At 44.6% G+C, this 27,104-nt stretch overlaps 1 protein-coding gene across 2 annotated transcripts; it reads right to left on the reverse strand.

Moving 5' to 3' along the window:
* Positions 1-1,624: 1,624 nt before the first annotated feature.
* Positions 1,625-24,419, reverse strand: RNF39 (ring finger protein 39). 2 transcript variants are annotated; one of them, XM_054977428.1, is made up of 3 exons: positions 24,047-24,419; positions 4,855-4,877; positions 1,625-3,466 (listed from the first exon to the last, which is right to left on the reverse strand). In XM_054977428.1, the coding sequence occupies exons 1-3, from the start codon at positions 24,395-24,397 to the stop codon at positions 3,463-3,465; spliced, it is 378 nt and encodes a 125-aa protein (XP_054833403.1). In that variant the 5' UTR covers positions 24,398-24,419; the 3' UTR covers positions 1,625-3,462. The 2 variants fall into 2 exon arrangements, with proteins under 2 accessions (XP_054833403.1, XP_054833402.1); XM_054977427.1 differs by having other exon boundaries at positions 4,855-4,880.
* Positions 24,420-27,104: the final 2,685 nt, after the last annotated feature.

Below are 27,104 nucleotides of genomic sequence, written 5' to 3' on the forward strand. Positions count from 1 at the left end.
ATTTGGATAGAAAATGCACTTTAGAATGGGAGTTGAGACATCATCATCATCACAGTTGAGTTCCCACATGCAAAAGCGATGAGGAGAGAATATATATGTTCTCAGGGCCAATAAGAAAAACAGCATCTTTGACAGACTCCTTCTCCCAGACTTTTTTTTTTTTGTAGAGAGCTATTTTTCAGGTAGGGAACATTCAAAGGCAAACTCCTCACCTACAGCCAAAAGCGGGCCACGGCACAAAAAAACTCTCTTTCACTGAATATGTCAACTGGCCTTTCCAGTCTCTCCCTCTGAAACCCTGGGCTGCCACTAGACAGATTCCCAGTGAGCCTTCCCACTGCACACAAACACAGTCGAAGCATCCTATGAAAGTCACATGACTTGGCCAGGTATGTCCCCCCCCCCCGCCCGCCCACCTGCCCCATGACTAGAACCCTAGAAATTTCATCAAATTAATCTCCCCACACACAACTCGTACAGCCATTTAAAAAAAAAAAAATGGAAATTCTGTGGCTTGAGAACCTGCTGGGGAGGATAGAGTGTATCTCATCTCAAGTCTCTGGCAGAGCATTTTACAGGTCTCTCCTTCCCACAGATGTTGTCAACACGGTCTTATCATGCCTGCCGATCATTTTTTGCTGTCTTCGGTAAACAGTTTAATTTAAGCCAGGGCTCAGACCCAGAACGTGCATACATGCCAAGACTTAACTCTGATGAATGAAGTCATCACAAAAGGCAATATTCTCTCCTATGTTGCTTTGCCACTGTTTTAACTGGCCCTGTTCTTGTATTTTTAGGAGCAGGTCAACATGCAGAAGTTTAGAAAGCGGAGTTTTCCCTGTAGCTTTACCCTCTGAATTCCTGCATATCAGGCAGCTGAGAAAAGTCCAGGGCCAGTAAAAAAAGGCTGCAGCCCTGCTACCCTAGTGCCACTGGAATTAGGGCCCCCCTAGCAGGCTGACCCATTCGCACCTCTTTCTCACTAAACAAATTCCTACTATCCTTGTATAGCTCGCCAGTAGGATTGCCAATTTTTTTTTAATAAGGCTTCTGTGCTTTTAACGACTGCCAAACAGGCAGCAATTAACCAAGGCTCACGCAGCTGCATCCTGGTGGGTGCTATTGGTCACACAATAGTGCAGTTGAGTAAAACTCCTTCCACAAAAATGTCTCTTTCTGCACAACTGTTAACAATTCCCACCCTATTGTTGAAGTATATGACTTGGAAAATTAGCTGGAGCCACTTCTTTAACTATTCCTGCAAACAAGCTTCCTGTGGATAGGCTCCTTATGAAGCTGTCTTGGTAAGATTCTCTTACATGCCTGTGAGCATCTTTCTCAACACCAGTGACCAGGAATCCTTTCTCAGGAGGCGCCTGGGACCCTCTGCACGTGAAGCATCTGCTCTTCCATTAGGCACTGGTCCCTTCCCGCTTTGTTACATGGCAGGCTGACTGATGTGGGTGGTTATAATGTGGTCTGGAAGATCTTCCTGTAGAATCTAGAATGGGATTGGAATATATCATTTCTAGTGCCTGTGTTTCCCTAAGCTGCCTGTGGTGAGATGGTATCCAAACTGCTGGGCTGTAGAAATTAACTCTCCAAGGGGGAAAAAAATCTCTGATTTCCTTTGCAATGTTGCTTTTATTTACCTGGAATTTTACAGCTGTAAGTCCATTCCAGTAAAGGACTACAATAGATAAGCACATACAAAAAAACAAACATTGATACTCGGTACACAACAAATAAAAACTAAGCAGTGTTAACTGCACCACAATACTGCCTTTTCTTCCACATGCAGGTCACAAACAGCACAATATATTGGGGAGATGGGTTTCAGGAAAAGGAAATGTGTTAATGACATTTCTTTGTAGGTATGAGGATAGGGCTGCCAACAGACTTGGGGGGGGGGCGGAATGACCTGCCCCTTTAATAAAGGCTTACCGTGTAAAAACTGGAAGCTGAGGTTTTCATAACTGAGGTAAATAACACCTCATTAAGCCTCTGTTAAAGGGACAGGACACTTTTTCTCCTGGCAGTTGGGAACTCTATATGAGGAGGGCAAGAAAAGGAGTCTTCCCATTTCTGTCTAGAATGATGCTTAGCTTAACTTTAGAGACTGATTAGCATCAATGGCATATGGGGCTTTTCTTTGCTATCCTAGCATCCACCCCAGTCTAAATGTCTACCCTGTTATCAAAGTAGGATTTCCATCTCTGGATTGGGAAATTCCTTGGGATGGAGCCAGGGGAGTGACCTCAACAGAGTATAATGCCACAGAGCCCATATTCCAAAGCAGTCTTTTTTCCAGGGGAACTGATCTCCATATTCCAGAGATCGATTATAATCCTGGGAGAAATCTAGGCCCCAGCTGGAGAATGGCAACCTTATAGTCAAAAGAGATACTTGAAAAATGAGACTAATCGTTTAAGGAATAATTACACCATGCACTTAAATGCAATTTGATGTTCAGTGAACACTAAATTATATTTAAAAGCCACTTTCATTTCTGCCTCCCAACATTTAAAACAGTCCTGAGATTACAGTAGACAAAGACTGTGGAAGAAATGTGACCTTTGCACAGATAATTTTAAATGTTTGTTAAGACAGATGAGCAAATGGTAGAGGGTGCTAATAGAGATTTATTTATTCATTACATTTATTAAAACCTTTGTGTCCTGCCTTTCCCTTGTGGCTCACAATTAGCCCATGAATTGTAGGAATCACAAGCGGAGCCATTAAGACTGAACTCCCTTCATACATTGTATTTTGCAAAATCACAAACATAGGAGCCATCAACAACCAGCTCACTGTGTGGGATCTGCAATATAAACTAGAAATCAGCAGTTCGTCTCCAAGGCCCAACAGCCCCCTGCTAATGCCCGTCATCTCTTGTACTGAAGTCTTCTCCCTTACCAAATGGCATCTTGGCAAGTACCAGCGTAAGATTTTCCCAGGAAGCCGATTTGATGGTTTTGGCGTTATGCAAAACCTCCCTGATTCAGTCCAACCAAAGTCTGTTCTGGTAACTGGGGCAGGGCTTACATTCAAGTGGAGACCTGGAATAAGTCTTCAGTTGACAGGATTCAGTCACAGAAGATGCAAAGAAGTCTCAAAGAAAAGGAGCAATCTTGCCATAGAGTGAATGCTGTTTCCTTTTTACAGTCCATAGCTTCTGAAGGCTTGAGGGCTGGCATTTCCCTCTTTTTTAAAATTGCTGGGGGGATCCCTTCCAACTCTTGCAGCTCTGTTCTGACGTGCAGATCTTCATACCTGGCTACAGGCCCAGAATCTTCTGCTGCTCCCCCTCCTCAGAATCCAGCTCTCCTCCATGTAGTAATCTGCTCCAGAGAAGGCCTGCTTCCCCCGTGTATTGACTCTCTCAGCTCTTGGCAAGATGGTTGGAGCGGCTTCATGTTGAATGTCCAGCAAATTCATGTCTGGGAGGGCATCAGAACCGTACTAGCTGTGGATTAGAACATGAAAATATAAATAGGCAGCTTGCGATTCTGTGCGCCCCATACAGAACCATAGCCCTGAAGTATACATTATATGTCGTTTCAAGATTCTTTAAAGGTGTGCCTCTTTTCACAGAATGCTGCTGCTGAGGTGGTAATTTGAAGAGGGAGACCAGAGTGAAGGGAGAGGGGCCATGTAACTGCTTTCCTCATTTCCCGGTTGAAAATCCACCCCTACCCCCTGCCAGCTGCTTTTTGTCCCAGTGGGAGTAGGGTTACCAACTTTGCAGGTGGGGTCTAGAGTCCTGAAAGAAAAATCTAGATATACATACACTTTCTCCAGCAGGGCTAAAAGCAACTGTGTGTGTTTTGGGGTGGGGGTGGGGGGTACCAGGAAAACAGACTGAGGATAAAAAGCCCCTCCCACGGTGCCTAGCTTGTGTCCCATGTCAAACACAGAAATATACGTGATGAGCATGTAGACGGTGAGTAGGTTTGCCTGGTCCCCCGGGCTCCAAACTGGGGGAGATACTCACTGTGCACATGCGCAAAGCATGTACACACTCCAGACCCTTTGTTGTTGCACAAGGAATGATGTCATTCCTGGCACAACAATGAAGGGTTTGGAGCATGTGGGATCATGCTCCAGAGCTCCTGAGCCCATTTCCTGCACCTTCTTTGCAGATGGCAGAGGCTGGTAGTGGGGATCCTCCACTCCCACTGGAGGACTGGGAACCATAACAGAGATTACTCTTACACATTCTAGAAATGAACCGTTTTTAGATGGATAAGTGACAACATCCCATTCTAATTCAGATACAAATGTATGCCTTGGCTATCAGAAGTTTGAGAAATATTGCTATTGAAGAGACAATGAAAAAAATCAGCATTTGTGCTGCAAAACAGTCCTCTGGCCAATACATGGTGTCCCCCCCCACACACACACATAACAACAAACTGAATGAAACAAGTGTCACTTTAAGATTCTAGGACAGAGCCCCCAACCTTGCTGAACTTCTGGCCACTTCTGGAATTCTGAGAAGGGGTAATAGGCACTACAACAAAATGGCTGCCATTTAGATGAAGAGGTCCCAAGGTAATCACGGGCACTCCCTGCAGATACAAAGTCGAAGCCTTCAGAGCTCTTCTGAAGCACCTCCTGCTCCAATGAACTGGAGGGAATACTCACTGTTGTCTGATACTATGAAAAGGTGAGACAGCTGTTATTTGTGGAATTTTTTTATGGGCCAAGCATGTTTATTAACTGGAGCATACATAATTCTCATTTGCATGTGTCTGAGTCTATATGTCACTGGTAGGGCACATGCTTTGAGTGCATGGGTTTTCTCCTTGGCAGCTCCAGTTACAAGGTAGCTCAAAAAGAAAACGAACTTACCATCTGCAGACTTCTCTGATGTCCTGCTGGAGAAAGAGAGAAGATGGCATTAGATGGATGATTTACTTATCTATGGTTATGGAGCAAAGGAAAACTTAAAATGGCCTTCCTCGTAGTGTTCTTCAGCAGTAGTAGTGTTATGGCAGACAAAAGGAAGTGCACCCTCCCATAATGCATAAATAACATACAGAATTCATAACCATAGTCTGTTCCCATCAGAAGGGGAGATGAGGGCCTCCCGACACATTTGATCTCTAGCCACTCCTCTTTTGGGGAAACAACCACTGTACAATTGATTAAATGTTGTGAGGCAAACAGCTATTGTTTTATTTTAGGGGAGGCTTCTCATATGTGCTCAGCATTTCAGACTCCACCTGTGTTTGCATGCATGATGCTCAGTGCTACTCAGGCATTCAAAGCACAGGTGCAAGTTCAAAGCACATGCTTCCACTGATTTCTGTTTCCTCACTTGTAAACAATGGGCATTATTCAGTTATAAGCTGAGACAAACTACGAGCTCCTCCTTCAGTGTCATGCTGTCAAAAAAGTGTCATCTGAAGTCATCAAAAGCACAAACTTTGGATGTACCTTTTTAGCACAGGAAAGTTCAGAGGCACTCCACTTCCCCACAAAAACTCTTCCTTGCCATCTTTTTCTTGCCTCTGCACGGCACAGCCACCCCCTCCTTTTGGTCCTCCATTCTGCCACACACAGTGGTGGCTTAGACCCTCTGGGTAAAGTTGTAAATCTGGCCCTTCCTCTTCCTGCCAAATGACTCTGATGTCAGATTACTTCCTTGTCATATGCTGGCAGGTCTGTGAGTCCAATGGCACCACCTGGCGATTAAAGGTTTGTCCCAGGTCTGGAAAAGTGGAAGACCACTGCCTTAGAAGACAGCTGTAATCTTAAGGAATTTTAAGATTACAGGAATTTTACGGGAATTTTAAGATTAAGGAATCTTAATCTGTAATCTTAAAGAAGGGAGGTTTATTCAATATGTTGTTGTTCCTCTTTTCAGCCAAACGTCGGCTTTTAAAACTGCTCACAGGGGTCAGAATCTAACTCAAATGACACAATTCAACACAAAATCTACCTCAAAAAGGGTACTCTCAGCTGAGGTAGATTCCTGCATGGCTGAGAGGTGTTTAACCACTTCTTGCCCTCTTCCTGGTGTTCTTGTTGACAACAGTATCCCTGACAACAGTGGCAACACTGGAAATTGCACATGCCCATCTCATTAAAGATTTATGTCTGATATTTATCTGAACTTGTTATCACAACATCCAAATTATCCTAATAAGGGCAAGGCTGTTATTACAATAAACTAGCTGAGTGATGGATCCGGCTAGTTTAAGAAGATTTCCCTTCTGGTAATGGTGCTGCTCCTGTCGACACCCTGGTTGACCTCTGCAATAAGGAAATGACCTGGGCAATTGACTTCAATCACTTCTAGGTGCCCTTCTCAGGTCTAAGAGCCCAGGCAGCCTCTAGGTTTACTGAGGGTCTGTGGAAGACGAAAGGATGAGACAGCTAGAACAACAGTGGAGAATGACTCAGGACAAATCTGACAAGGTACGGGCTAGAGCTCATTTTGAAGCCTGCTCTGGCAGTGATAGTGAAGAAGAAACAATATTTCTCTGCCACCACTGCATCTACACAGTCTAGGCCTGGGGACGTAAAGGGAAAACTGTGGCAACTGGAAAGTTATTATATTTGGAGATTAGGTGATACGAATCTTTATCTGATAAAGGGAAGTTTTAACTATTGGGTTTAAGATTAGAATTTGATCTGAAATTAATGGATATTATTTAGTACAGTAAAGTAAAATGTTATAATGATATGTAGAAAGGATAAGTAAGTAATAGATTTTGCTATTGGGTTGGAAAGCTGTTGGAAGTCTTAGAAAAAGGGGGGGAGGGAAAGGGTGGGGGAATATAGATATTAAGGTTTTAATAGATAAATGTCATTTGTAAATTATGCTCACCTAATAAAAATACTTTTTAAAAAAATACACAGTCTAGGCCTGTAGACCTCTTCTAGTGGTCAGGAATCTATTGGGATCCAGCCTACAAGAGGAGGTAGTCGAAGTTCAAGTTCAAGTTTATTATTATAGTCTAGGACCAGTACATATAAAACCATTTGCAAATCAGTTTAAAAACAGTTGAGACTGGATACAGGGGAAGAACGGTGAATAAATATACGAGTAAAAAAATAAGATCATCATAAATTAGTTGTTTAATGGAGGAGGTAGACTGGTCCGCAGCCCAATGCAATAATTTTGCTAAATGCTTTGTGGATAAAATCTCTCACAACTGCTCCATCTTGGATTCTACATTAGCAGTGACAGGACTGGATAGTGCCAGGGTGCTAATTTGTCCACTTGTGCAGGATAGCTTTCTGCCTGTCCAGTCTGAGGATGTGGACAGGATTCTTGGATGTTTGAGGCCTACTACTTGCTTGTACCAAACTTGCCCCTCCTGGTTGCTTAGGGGGGCTCATGGAATGAGTCTAGGAGACAGTAAATGCTTCCCAGAGAGGAGGAGGAGTCAGTCACCCCTGCCTTAATGTGGGCAGTGGTGTATCCACTCTTAAAGAAACTACTCTTGACACAGGAGAGTTGAATAACCGCTGTCCAGTGTCAAATGAGCAAGGCTGAACAGAGGACAAGTACGAACAGTGCTATTCTTAATGAGGAAACTAGATTAAAGCCAAAAGGACATCCAATTGCTGATGTGAATAGATGCAAAAGGAAAGTCCAGAGCTGTACAACGCATCCCGTCAGTGACCAGACCCTGCCCAGCTTAGCTTTGGAAAGGATGCAATGGACGCATACCCTGGCTTGATTGTGTGGGAAAGAGCCAGTCTGTGTTGTCTGTCTCAGGCTGGAAAAAGTCTGCTGCTGCTGGTTCTGGTTGTTTTCCTTTTACAAAAGCTGTTAAAAGCACAGGAGCTCTTCGCCATAGAAAATCTGGCCACTCTTCTTGCAAGGCACCATCTGAGCTGCACTTATTTTATTTGGAGGGTGGAATGATTCTCCTTGCAACTCTTGGTGGGACGATTTCAGAAAGGCTGTAATCACAGCCACTTTAAAGCCTGCACTCCAGCGCCATCATGTCCAAACAGCAAATGCACATGTCTTTAATGTACATGTTCCAAGGAGGCAGGGTTAACAACTGCCTAGAGAAAAGTATCCTGTCCCTTTTAATAGAGGCTTAATGGGAAGTTATTTACTTGGTGTAATTATTTATTTCCATGAGCAGCTTCAACTGCTCATTAAGCCTCTATTAGAAGGACATGATCGTTTTTCCTGGCCTGTTGGCAGCCCTATAAAGAGGAAGCACTGGAAAAGCAGGTACATAAGGATAATAGGTAGAGAGGTGGCTGGATCAAGTAATAATAACAACAACAACCGATTTATATACCGCCCTTCAGGACAACTTAATGCCCACTCAGAGCAGTTTACAAAGTATGTCATTATTATCCCCACAACAAACACCTTGTGAGGTGGGTGGGGCTGAGAGAGCTCCAGAGAGCCGTGACTAGCCCAAGGTCACCCAGCTGGCTTCAAGTGGAGGAGTGGGGAATCAAACCTGGCTCTCCAGATTAGAGTCCTGTGCTCTTAACCACCACACCAAACTGGCACAAGGACTGGGTCTTGTGCAGGGTGGTGAACAGCTACCCTGAACCAAGACAAAAAGCCTTAGCTCACATGAAGCTGCCGTATACTGAGTCAGCCCATTGGTCTGTCTACTCTGACTGTTAGTAGTTCTCCAGGGATCAGTCTGGGGTCTTTAATACCACCTATTACCTGCTTTGTTTAACTGGAGATGCCCAAAATTGAAACTAAAGCAGGTGCTCAGCTACTGAACCAAGTCTCCTCCCCTGGAGCTGATGTCCATAGCAGGTGATGCTATTTGCCTCCATGCCATAAAAAAATACTGCTGCCCATTCCACACTAAAGGGGCAGGTCATTTTTCTCCAGGCCAATTAGCAACCCTACGAGCAGTGACTCTCTGAGGAATAAGGCAGACCAAAGATCTTCAGTTAAGAGGTATTTGGAGAGACCTTAACTGAAGATGCCAACTTCTCTCATCCTCCATGACCAGCTATGCCTGCCAAGATTTCCTGTCTTAACACTCTTAGAGCAGACCAGTGCAAAATCTAGTAATTTTATCATACACATCAAAGTTTGTTTAAAGTGAGGAGGGCAAATGAATTCATTGTTACCAGATTGACTGCCTTCCTGTCAGATCCGCCCTGCTTATCTGCCATGTATGTCTATTGCACTCTGTGTTATATCCTGGGACTCTGAGAATGTGTGGAGGAATATCTGTGTAGCTGGGTAACTGTGTAGCTGGGAATCGCTTATCTTTCAGGTGGCTACTTTCACTTTCTCGGCTGGCATGGGAAAGTGTCCTTGAAGTGCTGGTCGAAGCCATATCTCCCTGAAACATGGAATGAGCTCATCCTCTTATTCCCTTCCCCCCTACCCCATCCATCCTTCTAGCCCCTGCGCACTTCAATTCTAACAGTCCTTATCCCAGGGCGGGAACCTTGCCCTATAACTAACATTGCTTCCCCCCTTTTCGTCACTTCTGCCAATGCTGTGGTCTGAGTGCACTGATACTGATGGATCTCTAATAAAGAAACTTTAACTGGACTCTTGGAGTGTCTACAGTGAAGTATCCGGGGATCTAACTGGCAGGGCCTGACACTTCCCAAAGAACAATGGTATTCCAAAATCTCTTTTCTACTATATACATACAGGATAGGTCCCCCTCCCTTTTTTTGTTTTGTTTTCATGATAGGGGCTTTATAGCTTTAACACTTGTATGGCAGCCTGAAATCCAAAAGGCGCAGCAGTCTCAGTTATGGCAAGAAAGGGTTACACCTGTTGAATTTCTACCTGCCACACAATTACTATGGGCACAGTTGCCGGGGCAGAAATGAAAGTGGCAACCCCCCCCCCACGCATAATGCACATATGACTCCACACATGATTTGCTCACTTGAGATCCCATGTGTTGTTTATTCTCAAGAACCAGGAGTCCCTGGCAGCAGTCCAGGTCAGAAGCGTAAACACCCCAATGTCCTTGTCCACCTTACCTAATAGTTGGCTTACGAGTTATCAGTCACAGGGAAGGCGGTGCCCCTGTCATCCTTCCAACAAACTACACGCACACACTGTGCCTGTTCCTGAGCCATCTCCACTTGATTATACAACCTCTGCAACATTCTCCAGCCATCCTGCACATGCTGGGTCACCTGCGCCCAGCTCAGCCTCTAGGAATTTACAAGCTGCCTGTGTTAATATTGTGGTCTGGAGCGCAGCTTTGCTCCAGCTCTTTGGACATATTTACAAGGTCTCTAAAACTGAGTCACTTGCGATCTGGTGGACTGGGGTACCAAAGAGCATAAATTCATTCCAGCCTCACCTCAGCCATGAGCTTGCGGTACAGAGGTAATACTAGCCTACTTTCTAGGATTGTTGTAAAAACTTCTGAAATAATTGATGAGAAGCGTACAACAGTGTGAAGCAGTATTCTTAGTGATCTTAACCAATCAATGGGCCTATTAGAGGACCAATTCTCAACATTGCTATTTATTTAGTTATTTATCCCCCAATTTTCTCCACAATGGAGACTCAAAGCATCTTACATTTTTCTCCCCTCCTCTGTTGTTATCCTTACAAAAGGCCTGTGAGGCAGGTTAGGCTGAGAATGTGTGACTGGCCCAAGGTCACCCAGCTCCTAGTCCAGCACTCTTACCACTACCCCATGCTGGCTCAATAGACCAATGGCCAAAAGTGGGGCTGACCACATTATGGACAATTGTAGAGCTTTACTGCTAAGGAACAAAACATAAACAATGGACTCTGCTGTTGGAGCAGTTTTGCTTGTAGGATTGTATAGAATCGGGTGTGGTGTCACAAATGGAGGGTGTGAGCTTTCACTGAACATAAAAAATTGTGCCCCTCAATTGTACCTGAATAATAGGCACACTGCCTTGGTTCTCATTGTCTGTACCAGCTGCTGTTGTACACCTAATTGGTACCTTAAATGGCTGGAGCATTTTCTGGTATTGGGCTGGGTACATTTCCTCTCAGTTCAGTGGCGTGTCTAGCGCTGCCAGCATACAGCGTGCTGTTCTGAACACAGGGTGACAAAGCGCAGGTGTAACTTCTTGTCCTCTTTCTCTACGCCTATAATAAATAGGATTCCAGTAGGGCTGCCACCTTTTTGATGTTGCCCTTCACATTTCCAGTTGAAGCTCCCCCATGGCTTCTCTCACCAGAGCTGCCAACTCTCAAATCATTCTCTTCTGCTGAGAAGCAACTAAATCAGCAGCGATGGGTGCATGACATGAGGAAAGCCTGGCTGGGTTGGACCAAAGGTCCGTTTAGTCCACGATCTTTTCCGTCACTGGGGCCAACTCCTCCAAAGTCCAACCTGTCTCGCTTGTTTTTTCAGTGGGATGCCTCTTTTTTTTAAATTGCTTTTTATTCCGAGAAGGCTTATGTGTGCAACTTAATGCCAGCAATTTTTAAAATCTACCTAACAAGTATTTTATACAGATGCTGGCAAGACAAGGACTGGTCTAAGATATCTGGCATCACCACCTCCCTTTTTCACATCTAGCATGATAAAGAGTTCTGGAGAACTTGAAAGCTTGTGCGCTGTTTTGTTTCATTTTGGTTGGTCCTAATAAAAGATATTATGCAGGTTGCTACCTGGCAATGGAAAACGTTGAACCTGCTGCAGTTCCCGGTCTCCTGACTTCCCCTCTGAAGCAATAATATGTTAGGATTACCTGCGTATGTCACCATCAGGAGATGTGCAGTATGCAAAACCCCATGACGTTAGTCCTACCTCAAAAACATTGGCATTGTTTGTATTACAAGATAGCATGAGGTCACTGCTGAGCAGCTGCCAGCTCTTCTTCCCCCCAGGAGTATCAGATGCAGTTTCTGATTGCTTTGCAATGATGTCACACACAATGAATTAAAGGACCCCACCCCCCACTGCTCAATCACTTCCTCATGTTTGGAGCGCTGAAGGCCTCTGGTCTGATGCACCCATTGCACGATCTGTGGCCACGCTGGGTTGTGATCTCAGTGTTGCCAACTGTGTTGTGCCATCACTAAGAATAAGAGAAAGTCTGGAGTGGAGCAAGCCTAAACTGATCTCCTCAGAAGTAAGCCCCATGTTGTTTATTAGAGCTTACTTCCAGGATTGTCCTTAGGATCACACCCTAGGTTTAGTCCTTACCATATCTGAGGGGGGCACCTCACAACCCAAATGCATACCACTGAAATCGCTCAGACTCCAGAGGCAGAGAAGACAGTCAGAGCTCTTCCTGCTCCCACCATGCAGCTTATCAAGCCAGGAGAGGGAAGTGGATGATGATGACAGAACCTGGGAGGGCCTGGGCGGCATGAACCACTGCTTCCATTGCACTGGGAGGTTGAAAGGTATCTGTTTTGTGATCAGGGGGCAACCCTAATCCCCCTCCACCTATCACACACAAAGTGTTGGGGGAAGGTGAGAGAGGCCTGATCTTCCACAGATTCAAAAGTGCTTAGGGAATCTATGCCAGATATAAAGGAAGGCTATTATGCTTCTATGCAGAAGAGGGAATGTTTAAGGCCCTGCTTTTCTCATCCCTTCATGGCTGTCTATGCAGCTTCCTTCTTCTACAGAGAGGTCCAAGGTTAGCCAAGGTTGGCCTGAGCTCATCAGGGCTTGGGAGCTAAGCAGGGGTGGCCACAGGCAGTACTTGGATGGGAGATCACCAAAGAAGTGTGGGGGGACTACAGGGAGGAAGGTCATGGCAAACCACCTCTGCTCAGCTCACGCCTGTGGAAGGGGTCGCCATGCTTCAGTCGCAACTGGACGGCAAGTTCTTCTTCTTTGATACTAAGTCAGCCCAGTGGTCTATCAAGGGTAGCATTGTCTACTCTGACTAGCAGTGGCGTCTCAGAGTCTCTTCAGCATCACCTTCTACCTGATCCTTTTAACTGGACATGCCGGGGATTGAACCTGGCACCTGCTGCACACAAAACAGATGCTCTACCACTGAGCCACAGCCCCCTCCCTCAATTATCTGCACCCATCAGCTAACTATTCTAAAACTATTTAGAATTTAGAAGTGCTTTGACCCTAGATGGATGTCTTCATTTTGCTGCTTTTTATAGGACTATTACAGGTACTAGAGCAGGCTGGTACTGGAGAGCTGCAGCAGCACAGTGGTTAAATGGTTGGGTTGTGAATATGGACTCTGCTGGTTCGAATCCCACTACTGCCATGACCTCAGTAGGTGGTCTTGGGTAATCCACTACTCTCAGTCCCAGTTCCCCAGCTGTATTGTGGGGAAAATAATAACGTGGACTTTGTTCACTGCTCTCAGTGGACACTAATGTGTCTAGAAGAGTGGTATATAAGCACAGTTATTATTATTATGATCCCTTTTTTATCTCAGCACCCTATATGTTGCATTCATTAAAAGCATTAAAATATAAGTTGAAGTTATTTTTGTTGTTGACCCGGCTGAAAATGTTAACACATCTTTTGTTCCTAGGCTTAATTAACTCCTGATAACAGCAGTTATCCAGTTTGCAGGATCTGAGCAAGTCTGTTAATGACAGGACGTTTTGGAGATCTTTCATTCATAGGGTTGCCATAGGTCAGAGGCGACTTGACGGCACGTAACACACACAACATTATGGAAGACCTTTGCTTTGGCCAGCAAAAACGTTCCAAAAGTTACGCTGCGTGTCCTTCTGTCTAGCAAACATTTATTCAACGTATAATTAAATAAGATATTTATAAGCATGTCCTTCTCCTGATCAAGTCTAGACCCATGTTTAGTAAACATCAGCGTAATACATAAAAGGCAATCTAATTGAAACTGATTGGTGCAAAGGCAAATGACAAGAGGAGATGACATACCAAGGTAATAAGGGTGTTGATCAAAATAGTATTCATCCAAAGGATGGTGATACAAAGAAGAAACATGCATGTGTGAGATTGCTGTGCATATCTAGGCAAATTCGCTTGCCTATTCACTCCACAGCTCCGTTGCCGAAGAGACAAGCTGCCCTTCAGCATTAAAATGGCTGACCACTTTGGCCTTGGGGGATTGCTCCAGTGTCTTTGAATTCTGAATTGTGTCATCACAATGATGAATACATTTTCGCTTCTCTTGAGCTGCTTGTGAAGGACTGTAACATGGGATACCTTGCACTAAAGAGAGACAATTTAAATTCCTCCAAGGGTCTGGCATGAAAGTGGATTTGCATCCCAACGTAATGCAAAGGGCCCGAATTTGTTTGCTTGCAAATGAATGCAGTCCTGTAGCACCACTGAAAATTCTTTTTTTTTTTTTTTTTTTTACAATATCTAACATACAACTACTACATACATACATACCCTACAAAACAGTAACTACAAAAGACTACAATAACACAAGGGATAGGAAAGAGGAAAGAAAAAAGAGAGAGGGAGGGAGGGGTGGAAAAAAGGGGAAGGTACCCTACAAACACTAAACACTAAACACTACATTTCTGTTTTCCCTTCATACTGCCATTATTCAAAAGTTAAAGCTTTATATTATATTGATGGAGTGGTTGACCTTACTAAATGCAAATTACAATTTAATTTCAAGTTAAATTTTTCTTCCCCTCCTGGGTCCCGGACGGAGTTCTCTCTGCGCAACTGCAGCCGCATTGCTCGTTTCCTCCCCCTCCCCCTCAGACTTCTCCTTTTCGTCTTGCTTGGTGCACTGGAATTCTGGGTTCCTGTCCTCAAAATCCCTTAGTTGATCTTCTGATACTATCTTAAAGGCTTGATCTTTATGGGTGAACCAGATTCCTTCCGGAAATAACCATTTGTACTTTATTCCACGTTCTCTCAGAAGAGCTGCGAACTTTTTATACTTAAAACGTCTTTTCCGGACTAGAAATGGGACGTCTTTCAATATCTTAATTTTGTTGCCCAAGAAGTCCAAATCCGCATTGTATGAATTGTATAGGATAGTGTCCCGGATCCTCTTAGATGAAAAATCGATGATGATCTCGCGCGGCAACTGACGCTTCATTGCATACTTTGAAGTAGCCCGACGGGCTTCCAAAATGGCGCTTTTAACTTCTTCTTTAGTTGCCCTCGCGGGTATCGCCAATAGTTCCGAGACAAGACCCCGTAAGTCCTCGTTTTCCTCCTCTTTCACATTCTGGAGGCGCAAAATTGTCTGTGTTCGTTCCACTTGTAGCCCGATCAACTGATTCTCCACCAGTTTAAGCTCTTTATTCGTAGCCTTCACGAGTGACGCACTTTCCCGAGCAGACTTCTCTGCCCCCCCCGCTGCTTCCTTGATGGTTTTCACTTCGCTCTCAATTAAGCCGACCCTTTGATCTGTTTCATTCAGCTTGTCAACAAAGGGGTTTATAGCTTCACCAACCGCCCTCCGTACAATTTCCTCCAACGATTCTCCCTTTAAGGCAGCCGAAACTGACTTGCCAAGGGCAGGACTTTGTTTCTTTGTTGCCATTTTGGGGGGGGGGGCGCCAACCAAATTTTGAGACTCAGCAAAGGGGAAGAGTGAGCCCTCTTGGCTTCAGATCTCACCTCTCCTTCACGTACGCTTGTAATAACAGAAGGAATTCGCTTACTTGTAGGCTCTCGCCTAATTCTGCTCTTTGCCGTTTCTCATGGCCCGGCAGCACTCGAGGCGCCGCGCACGTCCGCCGGCCTCCGTAGGGACAAACGGGCAATTAACCCCCCGCATTGATTCCAGGGGGCTCTTCCCGCAGCGTCCCGGACCCAGCCTCCCTCACTGGGAGTTTTGGGGGCTAATCTTCGCAGATCAGCCGCCCGGACAGGGTGCTCGGCCGCTTCCTCTCGAGCCAGCGAAGAGGAGCGTCCGACATGGCGGAGAAAACGAAACCGACCAGCACCACTGAAAATTCAAGAGCCAGGCTTCCTTCATGCAGACAAGCCCTCTTCCGATTAGGTTGATAGTTGCAATGGAAAGCAGAACCACAAACAGACCAAGATGTAGACATTCTTAATGCAGCTATTTGCAACATCATCACAGGGAGGCATGTGATTTGGAAACAGTGACCTCTGCATTCTTTATGAAGTTTCCCTGTACCCACATATTCTGTCCCATGAAAATGTTCCACTTTTCCATTTTATTAATGGTACTGTTATTTAGAAGGAAGGTGGGTGTGCCATCGGTTGTCTAATTCATTATTCACGTCTCGGGATCTTATATTTTGGGGGCACTACAGTACATCTGCCTTGACCTGAATGGCCCAAGCTAGCCTGATGTTGTCAGATCTTGGAAGCTAAATAGGGTTGGCCCTGGTTAATACTTGGAAGTCCAGGGTTGCTATACAGAGTCAGGCAATGGCAAACCACCCCTGTTCATCTCTTGCCTTGAAAACCCTATGGGGTCAGTGTAAGCTGGCAGTGACTTGATAGCACTTTCCATCACTAGAGTCCATCTGTCACAGCTTCTATTCCATTCATGATTTCGTTTAAACAAAAGAAATCTATAAGCATATATGCCCAAGGCTATTCAATCTGTCCTCTCAAAATGCATTTTTGAAGGGAAGTCATCATTTCCCAAGGGAGAGAAGAACATTAGGTTTGCAGAACACCTCTGGCCAAGCTCAAGCTGATCAAGAAATTAGTCTTATCTGAGGGACCTAGAGCCCCTGAGATAGAGGGAGGGGAAAACAAAATGTATAAGCCAAGTGATGTTTGCACATGTGCTGCCCTAGTATTGCCAACCTCTTGCCAACCTGATAATCTCTCAAAATTACAACTGATTTCCAGACTACAGGGATCAGTTCTGGATACAATGCCAGCTCCAGAGGGTGGACTGAATGGCATTGCAACCCTGCTGAGCGTCCTCCCTTCCCCAAACTCCATCCTCCCAAGGCTCTGCCCCCAAATTGCCAGGAATTTCCCAGCCTGATGCCCAGTCATGAGATCTTGGTCTTATTACAATAATGCAGACAACTGCCTTGCGTGGAATACACACTGTGAGAAAAGCAAATGGGAGGACTGGACACCTTGCGCTGGTGGGGCAACCTCAAAACTTCCCTCTATAATGTTCAGGATTGAAGGATTGAATTAAAACAGCATGGAAAAAAGTGTTTATACGTATCCATTTCTATACTGTATCCTCAGGTTGGGAGGGCCGCCTGCCCATCAATAATTGCTTCATGGAGAAAGGAAGACTTTCTGAAGACCTAGGTATGTGGCAAAATTGGTTTGACCGTCTCAAACCCCTCATAGTTTTTTTTATATACATGACACACATCCTCCAATTCTTATTTTGCCTTCCTCCTGGCAACTGGCTCTGACAACCTCAAAAGTTAAATAGTTATGAGTTTTAGGTGGATAGCCATGTTGGTCTGTAGTAAAACAGCAGGATTTGAGTCCAGTGGCACCTTAGACACCAACAAGATTTTCAGAGTGTAAGCTTTCAAGACAAGAGTCAAAGCTCCTTTCTTCAGAAACCAGTAGGAATGGAAATACCTGGGCCTTTATTTCCCAGGTAAAAATGGGTGGGGTGTTACAAGGGAAGGCATCAGGATGTAAAGGTACAATGCAGCTTGATTAGATGGGAGGGGTGTAGTAAAGGAAGATGACAGGATGGAAAGGTCCAATGCAGCTTGATTAGAGCAGAAATTAGCATCTGTAGTGAAATAAGAATCCTAAGTCTCTGTTCAACCCTAATAGTGGGGGCTGGGTGTGTGGGGGGTCCATTGTTCTGAATTTGTGAAAACTCTAGCAATCTCACACTGTAATCTCCCCTTGAAGTTTCTCTGTTTGAGGACAGCGACTTTTAGGTCAGCAATAGAATGCCCTGGAGGATTAAAATGTTCTCCCACAGGTTTTTAACTGTTGTGATTTCTAATGTCAGCTTTATGTCCATTTATTCTTTTGCGCAGAGACTGACCTGTTATTTAATTATTTATTTATTTACTATTTGATTCAACTTTTAGCCTGCCCTCTCCGTGAGCGGGTTCAAGTGCTATAGGAGAAAATACCAGGACAGAGTTGGCATTTTGCTTTATTGCAGGCCCTGATCTCCTCAGAAGTAAGTTAGTAAGTTAGGAACAGAGGATGCATGCTGATGTCTACTATCCACCCTAAACTCCAAGGTTGTCACTTGTCTTGTCTTGTCCATTTAATATAGGCTCGATGTGTGGAAACGAGCAGTGGAAGTTTTTCAGGGCACAAAGGCAAATAGCATTCACTGGCAAATAATATCCCATTAAACCTCTGTAAAAGGGACAGAGCATTTTTCTCCAGGCTAGTTGTCAACTTAACCCTACTATATAATAACAATTAGCTCTTACTCATCCCTGCACTTCCACTGCTCCAACTTAGTGCTAGATGAGCAGCTTCCTTCCTGCCTTGCCTTGCCCCTTCACAATCTTATTGGTGGGGAAACTGGGCTATAGCATAAGACTCCTGCCATTCCATACGGAGAGTGCAGAAAGTTCCTCAGCCCATCCCAGAATTTAGTAGCGTTGTGCTATGGGAGCACTTCCTGAGAGGTTGGACTAGATGACCCCAGAGGCACCTTCCAACCCTGCGATTCTACAATTCCTGATTGCTTTCCCCTCCCTATAAATACCTTGTGAGCCTCCAACTTGTTCCTCTTTGTGTTCTTTGGTCTTCTCTGTTCTCCATTGTGGAGAAGCCCCACCATGGCATCAACCCAAATGGTTTGAATGGGGGTAGAGCTCTGGAAGGGGTGTTAGAGATCTCATATTTCACCAACAAGCACTACTTACCTGCTGGCCACTGGGGGGAAAGGCAGGGAATTCACCTCTTGGATGTGCTCTTGGAGCTAGCGTGACAACATCAGTGACACCATCGCATCACCCCGAGAGCACTCCCGTGCTTCACAGTGGGCCGATTTGGGCCCCAAACAGGTCAAATTGACCTGCTGCAACGCATGGGAGTGTTCCCAAGCCTTGCACAATGACATCACTTCCCAGAAGTGATGTCATTGCACTGTTGTGAGGCTGCATGCACTGAGTCCCCCCCTCCCGGCAGGAGGATAAGGGGGACCTGGCAACCCTGGAGAGGGGGGTCCAAATTATAAAATCACTTGGAGCTATGAACATAGAACTCCCAGCACACCTCTGCTTTGGCCCTTGCTGTGGGATGGAAGAGCCTGGCAACAAGGTGTCTTGGTGGCTCTTTCTAGATCTGAGATCAAGCACATTGGCACTGAAGACGTAGCTGAATTTTAACTTAGAGCAATTGAAATCCTTATTCCCTCAATAACACGGGAAAACATCATTAAGTAAACCAGCCAGTTCCGTGGTTATTAATCCCCACAGTGGAAGCAGAAAGGACTTCATCAAGATGTCTGTGTATTCTGCTCCCAAGCTCCGGTAGCAATTTATAAAACCTGACACACAAAAATACATTAGAACACATGCTTTGGATGTTGTAGAGATGGCATTTGCAGAGCAGGTCCTTGAAGGTGTTCAAGGACCCGGCTTGGTTATCTGAAAAGCAGATTGGTGTGGTAGCCAAGGGGGCCTTGAATGATGCTTGGACTACTGTAACACACACTGCCCTTGAAGACCACATTGCACTGCAACTGGTTCAAAATGTGGCAGCCTGATTATTGTCAGGGGCTAGCGAACGGGGACATCTCCTGCCATCTTTTAAACATTGTCCTTGGCTGCCAGTTTGTTTCGTAATTCAATTCAAGGCGTTAGTTATGATCTTTAAAGCCCTTCACAGCCTAGGACCCACAAATCTAAAGGAACTGTCTTCCATATGCCCCTGTGAGCTGCTAGCTATGGTATTCTGATTGCCATCTTCTAGTTGTTCACCTAATTAAAGTAGCCAGCTTGGCATCAACTAGAGCCCCTTTTTTTTCTAGTGTCTCTCATTTTCTAGATTAGCCTCCCTTGGGAGCTGATGGGGGCAATATCTTTCAAAGCTTTTAGGAGGCACTGTAAGGCTGTTTTATTGTGATGGACATTTAATGCCGTTTAAGCTGCAGACTTTTCTTGCAAAGGGGGGTAAATGAGGCTTTCTGTATTTTGTACATTTTGATTTTTGAAATTGTAAGCTACTTTTAGCCAAAAGGGAAAGGCGGAGCATAAATATTTGAATAAATGAATAAGCAAGCAAAGCTGCCCTCTAGATGCGGTGGGAACTCTTCCCATTTCCTACTGTATTCAATGAATAGGCCGGCCCTGAAGCAGTTATCGCACATGCTGGTCTTGTGTTTCATGGTTGTATTGGAACAGCCAGTTAACACAACCCTTTCAAAGTGTGGTCTTGGGAAAATCTCAAACTGTGGTTGGAAAGCGCCTGACACAAGCCACCTTGCTAAAGCCAATCAGGTCTCAGTCTAGGTACTGCCTGAATGGGAGATCTTCCAGGATGGGAACCCTCCATTTGTGTTCCTTGAGAGAAGAAAAATGGGATGCAAATGTGAAAATACTAGGTAATTAGACAGGTGGCGAACACTCTGTATTATAGACCTGGGGTGCTTCTTTCTTGGGTGCATCTAACTCACTGTGGCTATCATTGTGTATGTAGAAGCTGTCAAGTTGCAGCTGACTTATGGTGACCCCATCAAGGGGCTTTCAAGGCATGCAAAGAACAGAGGTGGTTTGCCATTGCCTTCCACTGCACAGACTTCCTTGGTGGTCCCCCATCCAAGTACCAACCCTGCTTAGTTTCCAGAATTGGACAAGATTGGGCTATACCATGCTGCCATCCATCCCACAGCTATCATTAGAAACAATTAATGGGTCTACATACAAGGCATGTTCCAAAGCCATAAATCCCTTTGCTTGAACAAAATTAAAAAGTAACTGAGCTATAGCTATTATGAGGTACAAAAAGTAACCACAATATAGGCGCTTAAAACACTTTTTAGAATGCATTTATATTCAAAGAATGAGTTTCAAACCTTGTTGTAGATCTTACCCCACCCAACTGAAATATCTTTGCCACCTTCTCTAACTGCAATATGCCTGTCTCCCAGTGGCAAGTGCTGTATCCATGAGAAATACAGTAGTCAGTTGTCCTGCCATTCACTGAAGTAATGGAGCATCACAGCACTGTTCCCTCATGCACCATGACCACTGTATCATTCAACCTGCTTGTGGTAGTTTGTAGCAACCCTAAGGGTCGCACTACAAGTGACGAATGACACTTGCCTGGCAAGTGAACAGACTCACGTGTATTCCTCCCTGTTCACTTGCCATTCACTTGTGCTCCATTTGATCAAGTGGAGAGCAAGTGAATGGCAAGTGAACAGGGAGGAATACACGTGAGGCTGTTCACTTGCCAGGCAAGTGTCATTCGTCACTTGTAGTGTGACCCTGAGATCTATGTTCAAGGCTCAATATCATTTGCCCACTAACTGATATTCACAGAGAAATAGTCGTTGGTTATTTATCTCATTTAGTACTTTTTTGTTCTGCCCTCTCTCTGAAGAGCTCAGAGCAAGGTACGTAGCTCTCTCCAGCTCCTTTTTATCCTCACATCAGCCTTATGATGTAGGGAGAGTGACTGGCCAATGTCATTCAACGAGCTTCACAGCAGAATAAAGATTTGAACCTCACTCTCCCAGATTCTATTCCTATACTCTAAACACTATAACACACTAGCTCTTAGTTGTGTAAAATGGCCCTGAAACTTAAAGAAACACAAGGGAGGAATAGGGCAGGGAGCCCTAGATTGTGAGTGATTCCGCACACGTTGGATAATGCACTTCCAATCCTCTTTATAAATCATTTGGAACGGATTTTTTCGTGTGCGGAACAAAAAATCCACCTCAAACTATTGATAAAGTGCATTGAAAGTGCATTATCCAACATGTGCGGAATCAGCCATAGACACAACCAGGCCACAAATCACTGGTGATGAGGGCCTCCACTTTTTCTAATCCCCTTTTTCTATTACTATTCTCATGCCTTGGGGACCACCAAAATGGATGCATTTATTATCAAAGGAGTAAATGGGCAGTGTGCCCTGGCTGAATAATTGGTCAATCCTGATTCGCTTTCCCATTCCAGGCCAAATGACATATCTGGCATTGCTGCAATCACGAAACTTCAACATCTCTGGCAGTGGCTTTGTTTTGCTCATACTCCTGTCTCGTACCTCCCTCTTCCCTGGCAGTATCACTTAATATCTTGTCTGTCTCGACCGGCAAGACAGCTTCTTCTTAGCCGGATTTGCTAGAGAGGAGAAGATGAAGAAACTGGAGAGAAAGGACTCTAGCTGTCCCAGGTAATTTATGTGTACAGCTGGGGGAGGAGGATCCGATTTATGAAATTTCCATAGCCCAGGATTCTGCCATTGGGACTCCAGGAGCTTACATTCCAAATCCTATATGCTCAGTAAAGAAGTTTTGTTTTTAATAGTTTGGGGCTACATCTGATCAGATTATGTCTTATTGCCAATAATGTGTATGACTTAAAACTTCTGGGACTCCCCTTCAGGGATAAAAGAAAATTTAAAGTAAACAACTAGGAGGTAGGATGTTGTAACTGAAATCTGAGATTGCTATCAAACCGAGTTCATTATCAATGCAAATAGATCAATTACACCAGGCTAGCTTGTCTTAACAGCAACCTCCATACATTTTATTCAGTTACTTCATTTGTACCCTGGCTTTCTCTACAATGGGGACTCAAAGAGGCTTGCATCATTCTTTCCTCCTCCATTTTACTCTTACAACTGTGAGGTAGTTTCAGCTGAGAAAGACTGACCCAAGGTTACCAAGCAAACGTCTGTGGGGATCTGAAGCTGGGTGTCCCAGATCCTAGTATGACACTTTAACCACTATACAGCACTGTCTCTCATTAAAAAATATGTGTATGGGGGGTTCACTATCACTCAGATATGTGCATGCCCAGAGTTATACAAGAAGCCAAACCACTATTTTAAAACTTGCTTGTGCTTCAGGACCACACTATCTGTAACACATATAAGTGTCATGCTGTAATTCAGAAAATCCCCAGTTTAAATCTTGCTTCTGCCAAGTCTGCAGCTGGCTGGTTTCTCTCCACTCAACCTCCCATCTGCTACAAGAGGATAATAATAATGGCCTACCTTGCAGGACTGTTGTAAAGACTAGAGCAAGAAATGGCATGGGAGGCACTTTGTCCTAAAAGTACTATGTAATTGCTAAATAGTAAAAAGTCCAGTTGCACCTTTAAGACTAACCAACTTTATTAAGGCATAAGCTTTTGAGAACTACAGCTCTCTTCGTCAGATGTAATTGCTAATCATCAGTCATAGTAGGAGATACCTTGGGAGGGAGAAGGAATGAGTAGCCCTGGCTAATATGCAAGCCGTGGAATCTCATATGAAGATCTGAGCATTGAGAAGGAGCTAGGGAAAGAACTAGGCAGCAATCTGGCTTCAGTTTGGTACAGCAGAGAAGGGAACATCAAAAGGCAACGGGGAGAAGAGGCAACAAGGAAATAAGTAGCCACTTCAATATTCATGTCTTCCTCGGGATTAACACCTACGTTATGTTTGCTTTCTCTCTCCACACTCCCAAGCTTTCCCTCATGAATTCCTGCCCATTCTGCACCTGTTCAAAGACTGCAGTCATTCCAGCAGCCCTTCACCTCCAGAGCCCTTCTGCTGTAGATGTTCGAGGCAAAACTTGAAATAGCAGTGAGTTGAGTCAACATCCCTGGCATAAATAAAAACCAGGGCGCTCACAAGAACTCTGGAGCCTGCCAACATGTTTGTCTCAATTTTGTAATGAAAAGTCATTGTGCACCTTGTTTCTAAAAAGAAAAGGGCCAACTGGCCACCCGGCCCCATGATCGCGGTCAATGCTGGAGGGTTGTTGAAACAATTGTGCGCTGTTGTTTTAATGTTATTTATTGAGAAGTTATTATTTTGCTACCATGTTTTAATTTTTATATGGTTGTAATCTGCTCAGAGTCTGCTTGAGGGGTGAGTGGACTAAAAGTCTAATATATAAACAAATAAAAGCTCCAATGCACCTTCTGTGCCTTGAAAGCCCTCCCCTCCAGATGCTGGACTATGGTGAGAGGCACTCTGCATGTGCTCAAAGGTACTCATTTTGCCACCTTTTCCAGGGCTGGACCTTGGCAAATGCCTTAGCACTTGAAAGCTATCAAATCCAATGGCACCCCCTGTAGTACCTTTTTCTGCTGGATGCTGGTAGCGGGTATCCACCCTCCACGACGCCTCCGGATCTTGGGGGCAAGGGGCACCTCAGCCGTCTTGGCATTGAGATGCTGGGTGATCTTGACTTCCACGGCCAACTTGACATTGGTTCGAAGATTCTTCCTCTCAAAGACTGCCTTGCACTGAGGGCAGGACAGCACCCGCGGGCCCTTCCCAGAGGCGGCTGCCTCTTCCCAATAACGGGTGATGCAGGCACGACAATAACTGTGATCACAGTCCAAGATCACTGGGTCCTTGAAGTGACCCCTGCAGACGGGGCAGATAGCAGCTCTCTGCAGCTCAGCCACTAGCCCTTTTCCTTCCATGGTGTGTCTGAGCGTGTAGTGTTCTCTCCTCTGATGCCAACTGAGAGCCGCCGCCTTCTTTAAAGAAGGGGGCGGGAGGAACTGGGATGTGGGGAGGAGCATCCCTCCTGTGCCAGGTAAACAAGCTCTTGCATAACCAGCCAGTTTTTCCACTTTGCGACGCTGGCTTTCTGCACTGAAATAAATAGATGTGGCAGGAACTGCCTGTGGGGTAGAAGGCAAGTCTGTTTTGTTCTTGGAGAGATGTTGTAGCCTGATAAGCGGGGGGGGGGGCAGGAACGAAGCTGGGGTGGGGAACGGGTTCCATCCCTCCCCTTACTCTCTTGGTATCTGAAGAAGTGAGCTGTGACTCACGAAAGCTCATACCCTACCACAAATTTTGTTCGTCTTATAGGTACTACTGGACTCTTGCTCTTTTCCTTATTCCCTTTATTGAGCTTTCTCGATCATTTGTTGAGCTGGTAGAGAGGGAGTGAAGAGGAAGAACAGCAATGAATGAGATCAAGGTTGAATGGATGGTCAGGATGTTTTTATTGCTTGTGGGTCTGATGCCATGGCATGGTTTTAGTTGAGTTTTTAATTTGTCTTTGGTTTTTTTTACTGGTAGCAGGAGAGGTGGCATACAGATCTTTTCAAATCAGTTCATTATGAATCAGAGATCACCAAGAACTAAAACCCTTAAACTATTTCACTGTCCGAGCTCGGGCCAAAAACATATGAAATCATAATTTTAAAAGGCGACCTTGAGCATGTGCAGAATTCCTTTTAGCCAGTTACTCTCTCTAAGCCTAAGAAATCTCACAGGATTGGACTGAGGATAAAACAAGGGAGGGGAGAAGTGGAAAGATGCCTTGGAGAAGAAGCAAGTGGGCATCAGGAATCTCATCACTGCGTGTGGGATCACTGACATAGAGAGGAGAGCTCCCAGAGGACAGAAGATCTGAGCTTCAGTGGTGTAACCGGAATCACAGATGCGTGGATTTGGAGGCTGGTAAAGGTAGTCTTGCAATTCCCATTTAATTTAGAAGCATTCCAAGAAGGGTACAGTATTTAGATTATTACAAAAAATAAGGACACACCACTTTTCTTTAAATATCTGCTAAAACTCAGTTTTGCTGCCATAGCTAAGAAACCATGAAACATTTACCAATATATAATTTAGTGTCAAGGTATCTGAAGAACAAAAAAAAATCTGTTACTGAAAGTTCAAAATTGCAAGAAGTATGGACATGATTGATCCAGTACTGGGTGTATTTTGTTTAAAATCAGTTATTATGCGCTCTACACAGGGCTGCCCGTGGGCTTGATCCGGAGACTTCAACGGGTCCAGAATGCTGCTATGCGTGTCCTAACTGGAGCTTCATGTAGGACACACATTATGCCTATCTTGCAGCAGCTTCACTGGCTCCCAGTAGAATTCCGGATCCGGTTCAAGGTCTTGGTTCTGACCTATAAAGCCCTAAACGGACTGGGACCAGCATACCTAAGGGACTGTCTCTCCCTGTATATGCCCCAGAGAGTGCTTCGTTCAACCAGAAAACATCTACTGGTGGTCCCTCGTCCTAGGGAGGCTCAGCTGACCTCTACCAGGGCCAGGGCCTTTTCAGTCCTGGCCCCAACCTGGTAGAACTCTCTGTCTGAGGACACTCGGGCCTGCCAGGATCTTGTATCATTTAGGCGGGCCTGTAAGACAGAGATGTTCCATCAGGCATATGGTGGAGACTAATTTTAGTCCATCAGTGCTGAGCCTTCTACCAGTCTCCCTCTATGAGGGGTTATGGAGGGTCCACTGCTGGCTGCCCCAAAAAGGGATACAGTAATCTATTTGTCCGCTACTACCTCCCCATTTTGTATGCTGACGGGCAGGAGTGCAGGACTTGGAATGGTTTTATTGATTGCTGTTCTTATACTGTGATTATTGTTTTTATGTTGTATTTTAATCAATGTTGTGCCTCGCCCTGAGCCCGCTTGTGGGGAGGGCGGGTTAAAAATATAATAAATTAAAAAATAAAATAAATATGTTTTCCAACTGGATCTGAGCTTTTAAAAATTATAACCCACTTCGTAAGTACTTTGTACTGAAAAAAAGATATGCTTAAATAAAAAGAAGTACATATATTTAATTAAAATGCTTTTATATAATGTTCTCGGGGGGTGGGGGTTGTTTGTTTTTAAAGTCCTCTCAAAGTGGTCTGCAACACCAAAACTCTCATATGACTAATGTAGCCAAATAAAAATAGCTATATAAAATTAAGCAAAAAAAATCAACATGAAAAAACCTGCAATTTCCAGTTCACAGCATGCAACATCACAGCAGTAGAAGGAAAAAAACCAATAACAATCATTATCATCATAAAAGCAATCTGCAAATGTCCAAGGAAGTAAAAGTGTTTTCATCTGTGGGGATCTCTTCAAATATGGCTCAGCTGTGTGGAGGGAGCTCTACAAAAGGGGGTGCCGTAACCAAGAAGGTTTTTATTTATATATTCATATCCCACTTTTCTCCCCAATGGAGATCCAAAACAGCTTACAACAGTTTTCTCACCACCTTTGTTTTATCCTCACACCAACCCTGTGAGGTAGGGAGAGTGATGGCCCACGGTCACTCAGCGAGCTTCATGGCAGAATGGGGATCTGAACCTGGGTCTCCCAGATCTTAGTCAAACATTCTGAGCACTATACTATTGATTCCGCACACGTTGGATAA

The sequence above is a fragment of the Eublepharis macularius genome, chromosome 4 (assembly GCF_028583425.1).
Source record: "Eublepharis macularius isolate TG4126 chromosome 4, MPM_Emac_v1.0, whole genome shotgun sequence".
In the NCBI taxonomy this organism is placed as follows: Eukaryota; Metazoa; Chordata; class Lepidosauria; order Squamata; family Eublepharidae; genus Eublepharis; species Eublepharis macularius.

Bases quoted from the DNA above. Each gene is read 5' to 3' on its own strand.
- RNF39 (XM_054977427.1), bottom strand. From the start codon at position 24,397: ATGGAAGGAAAAGGGCTAGTGGCTGAGCTGCAGAGAGCTGCTATCTGC. The intron at 4,881-24,046 runs GTACTACAGGGG...CTCTTTCTCCAG, and splicing joins CCAGCATCCAGCAGAAAAAG to CAGGACATCAGAGAAGTCTG.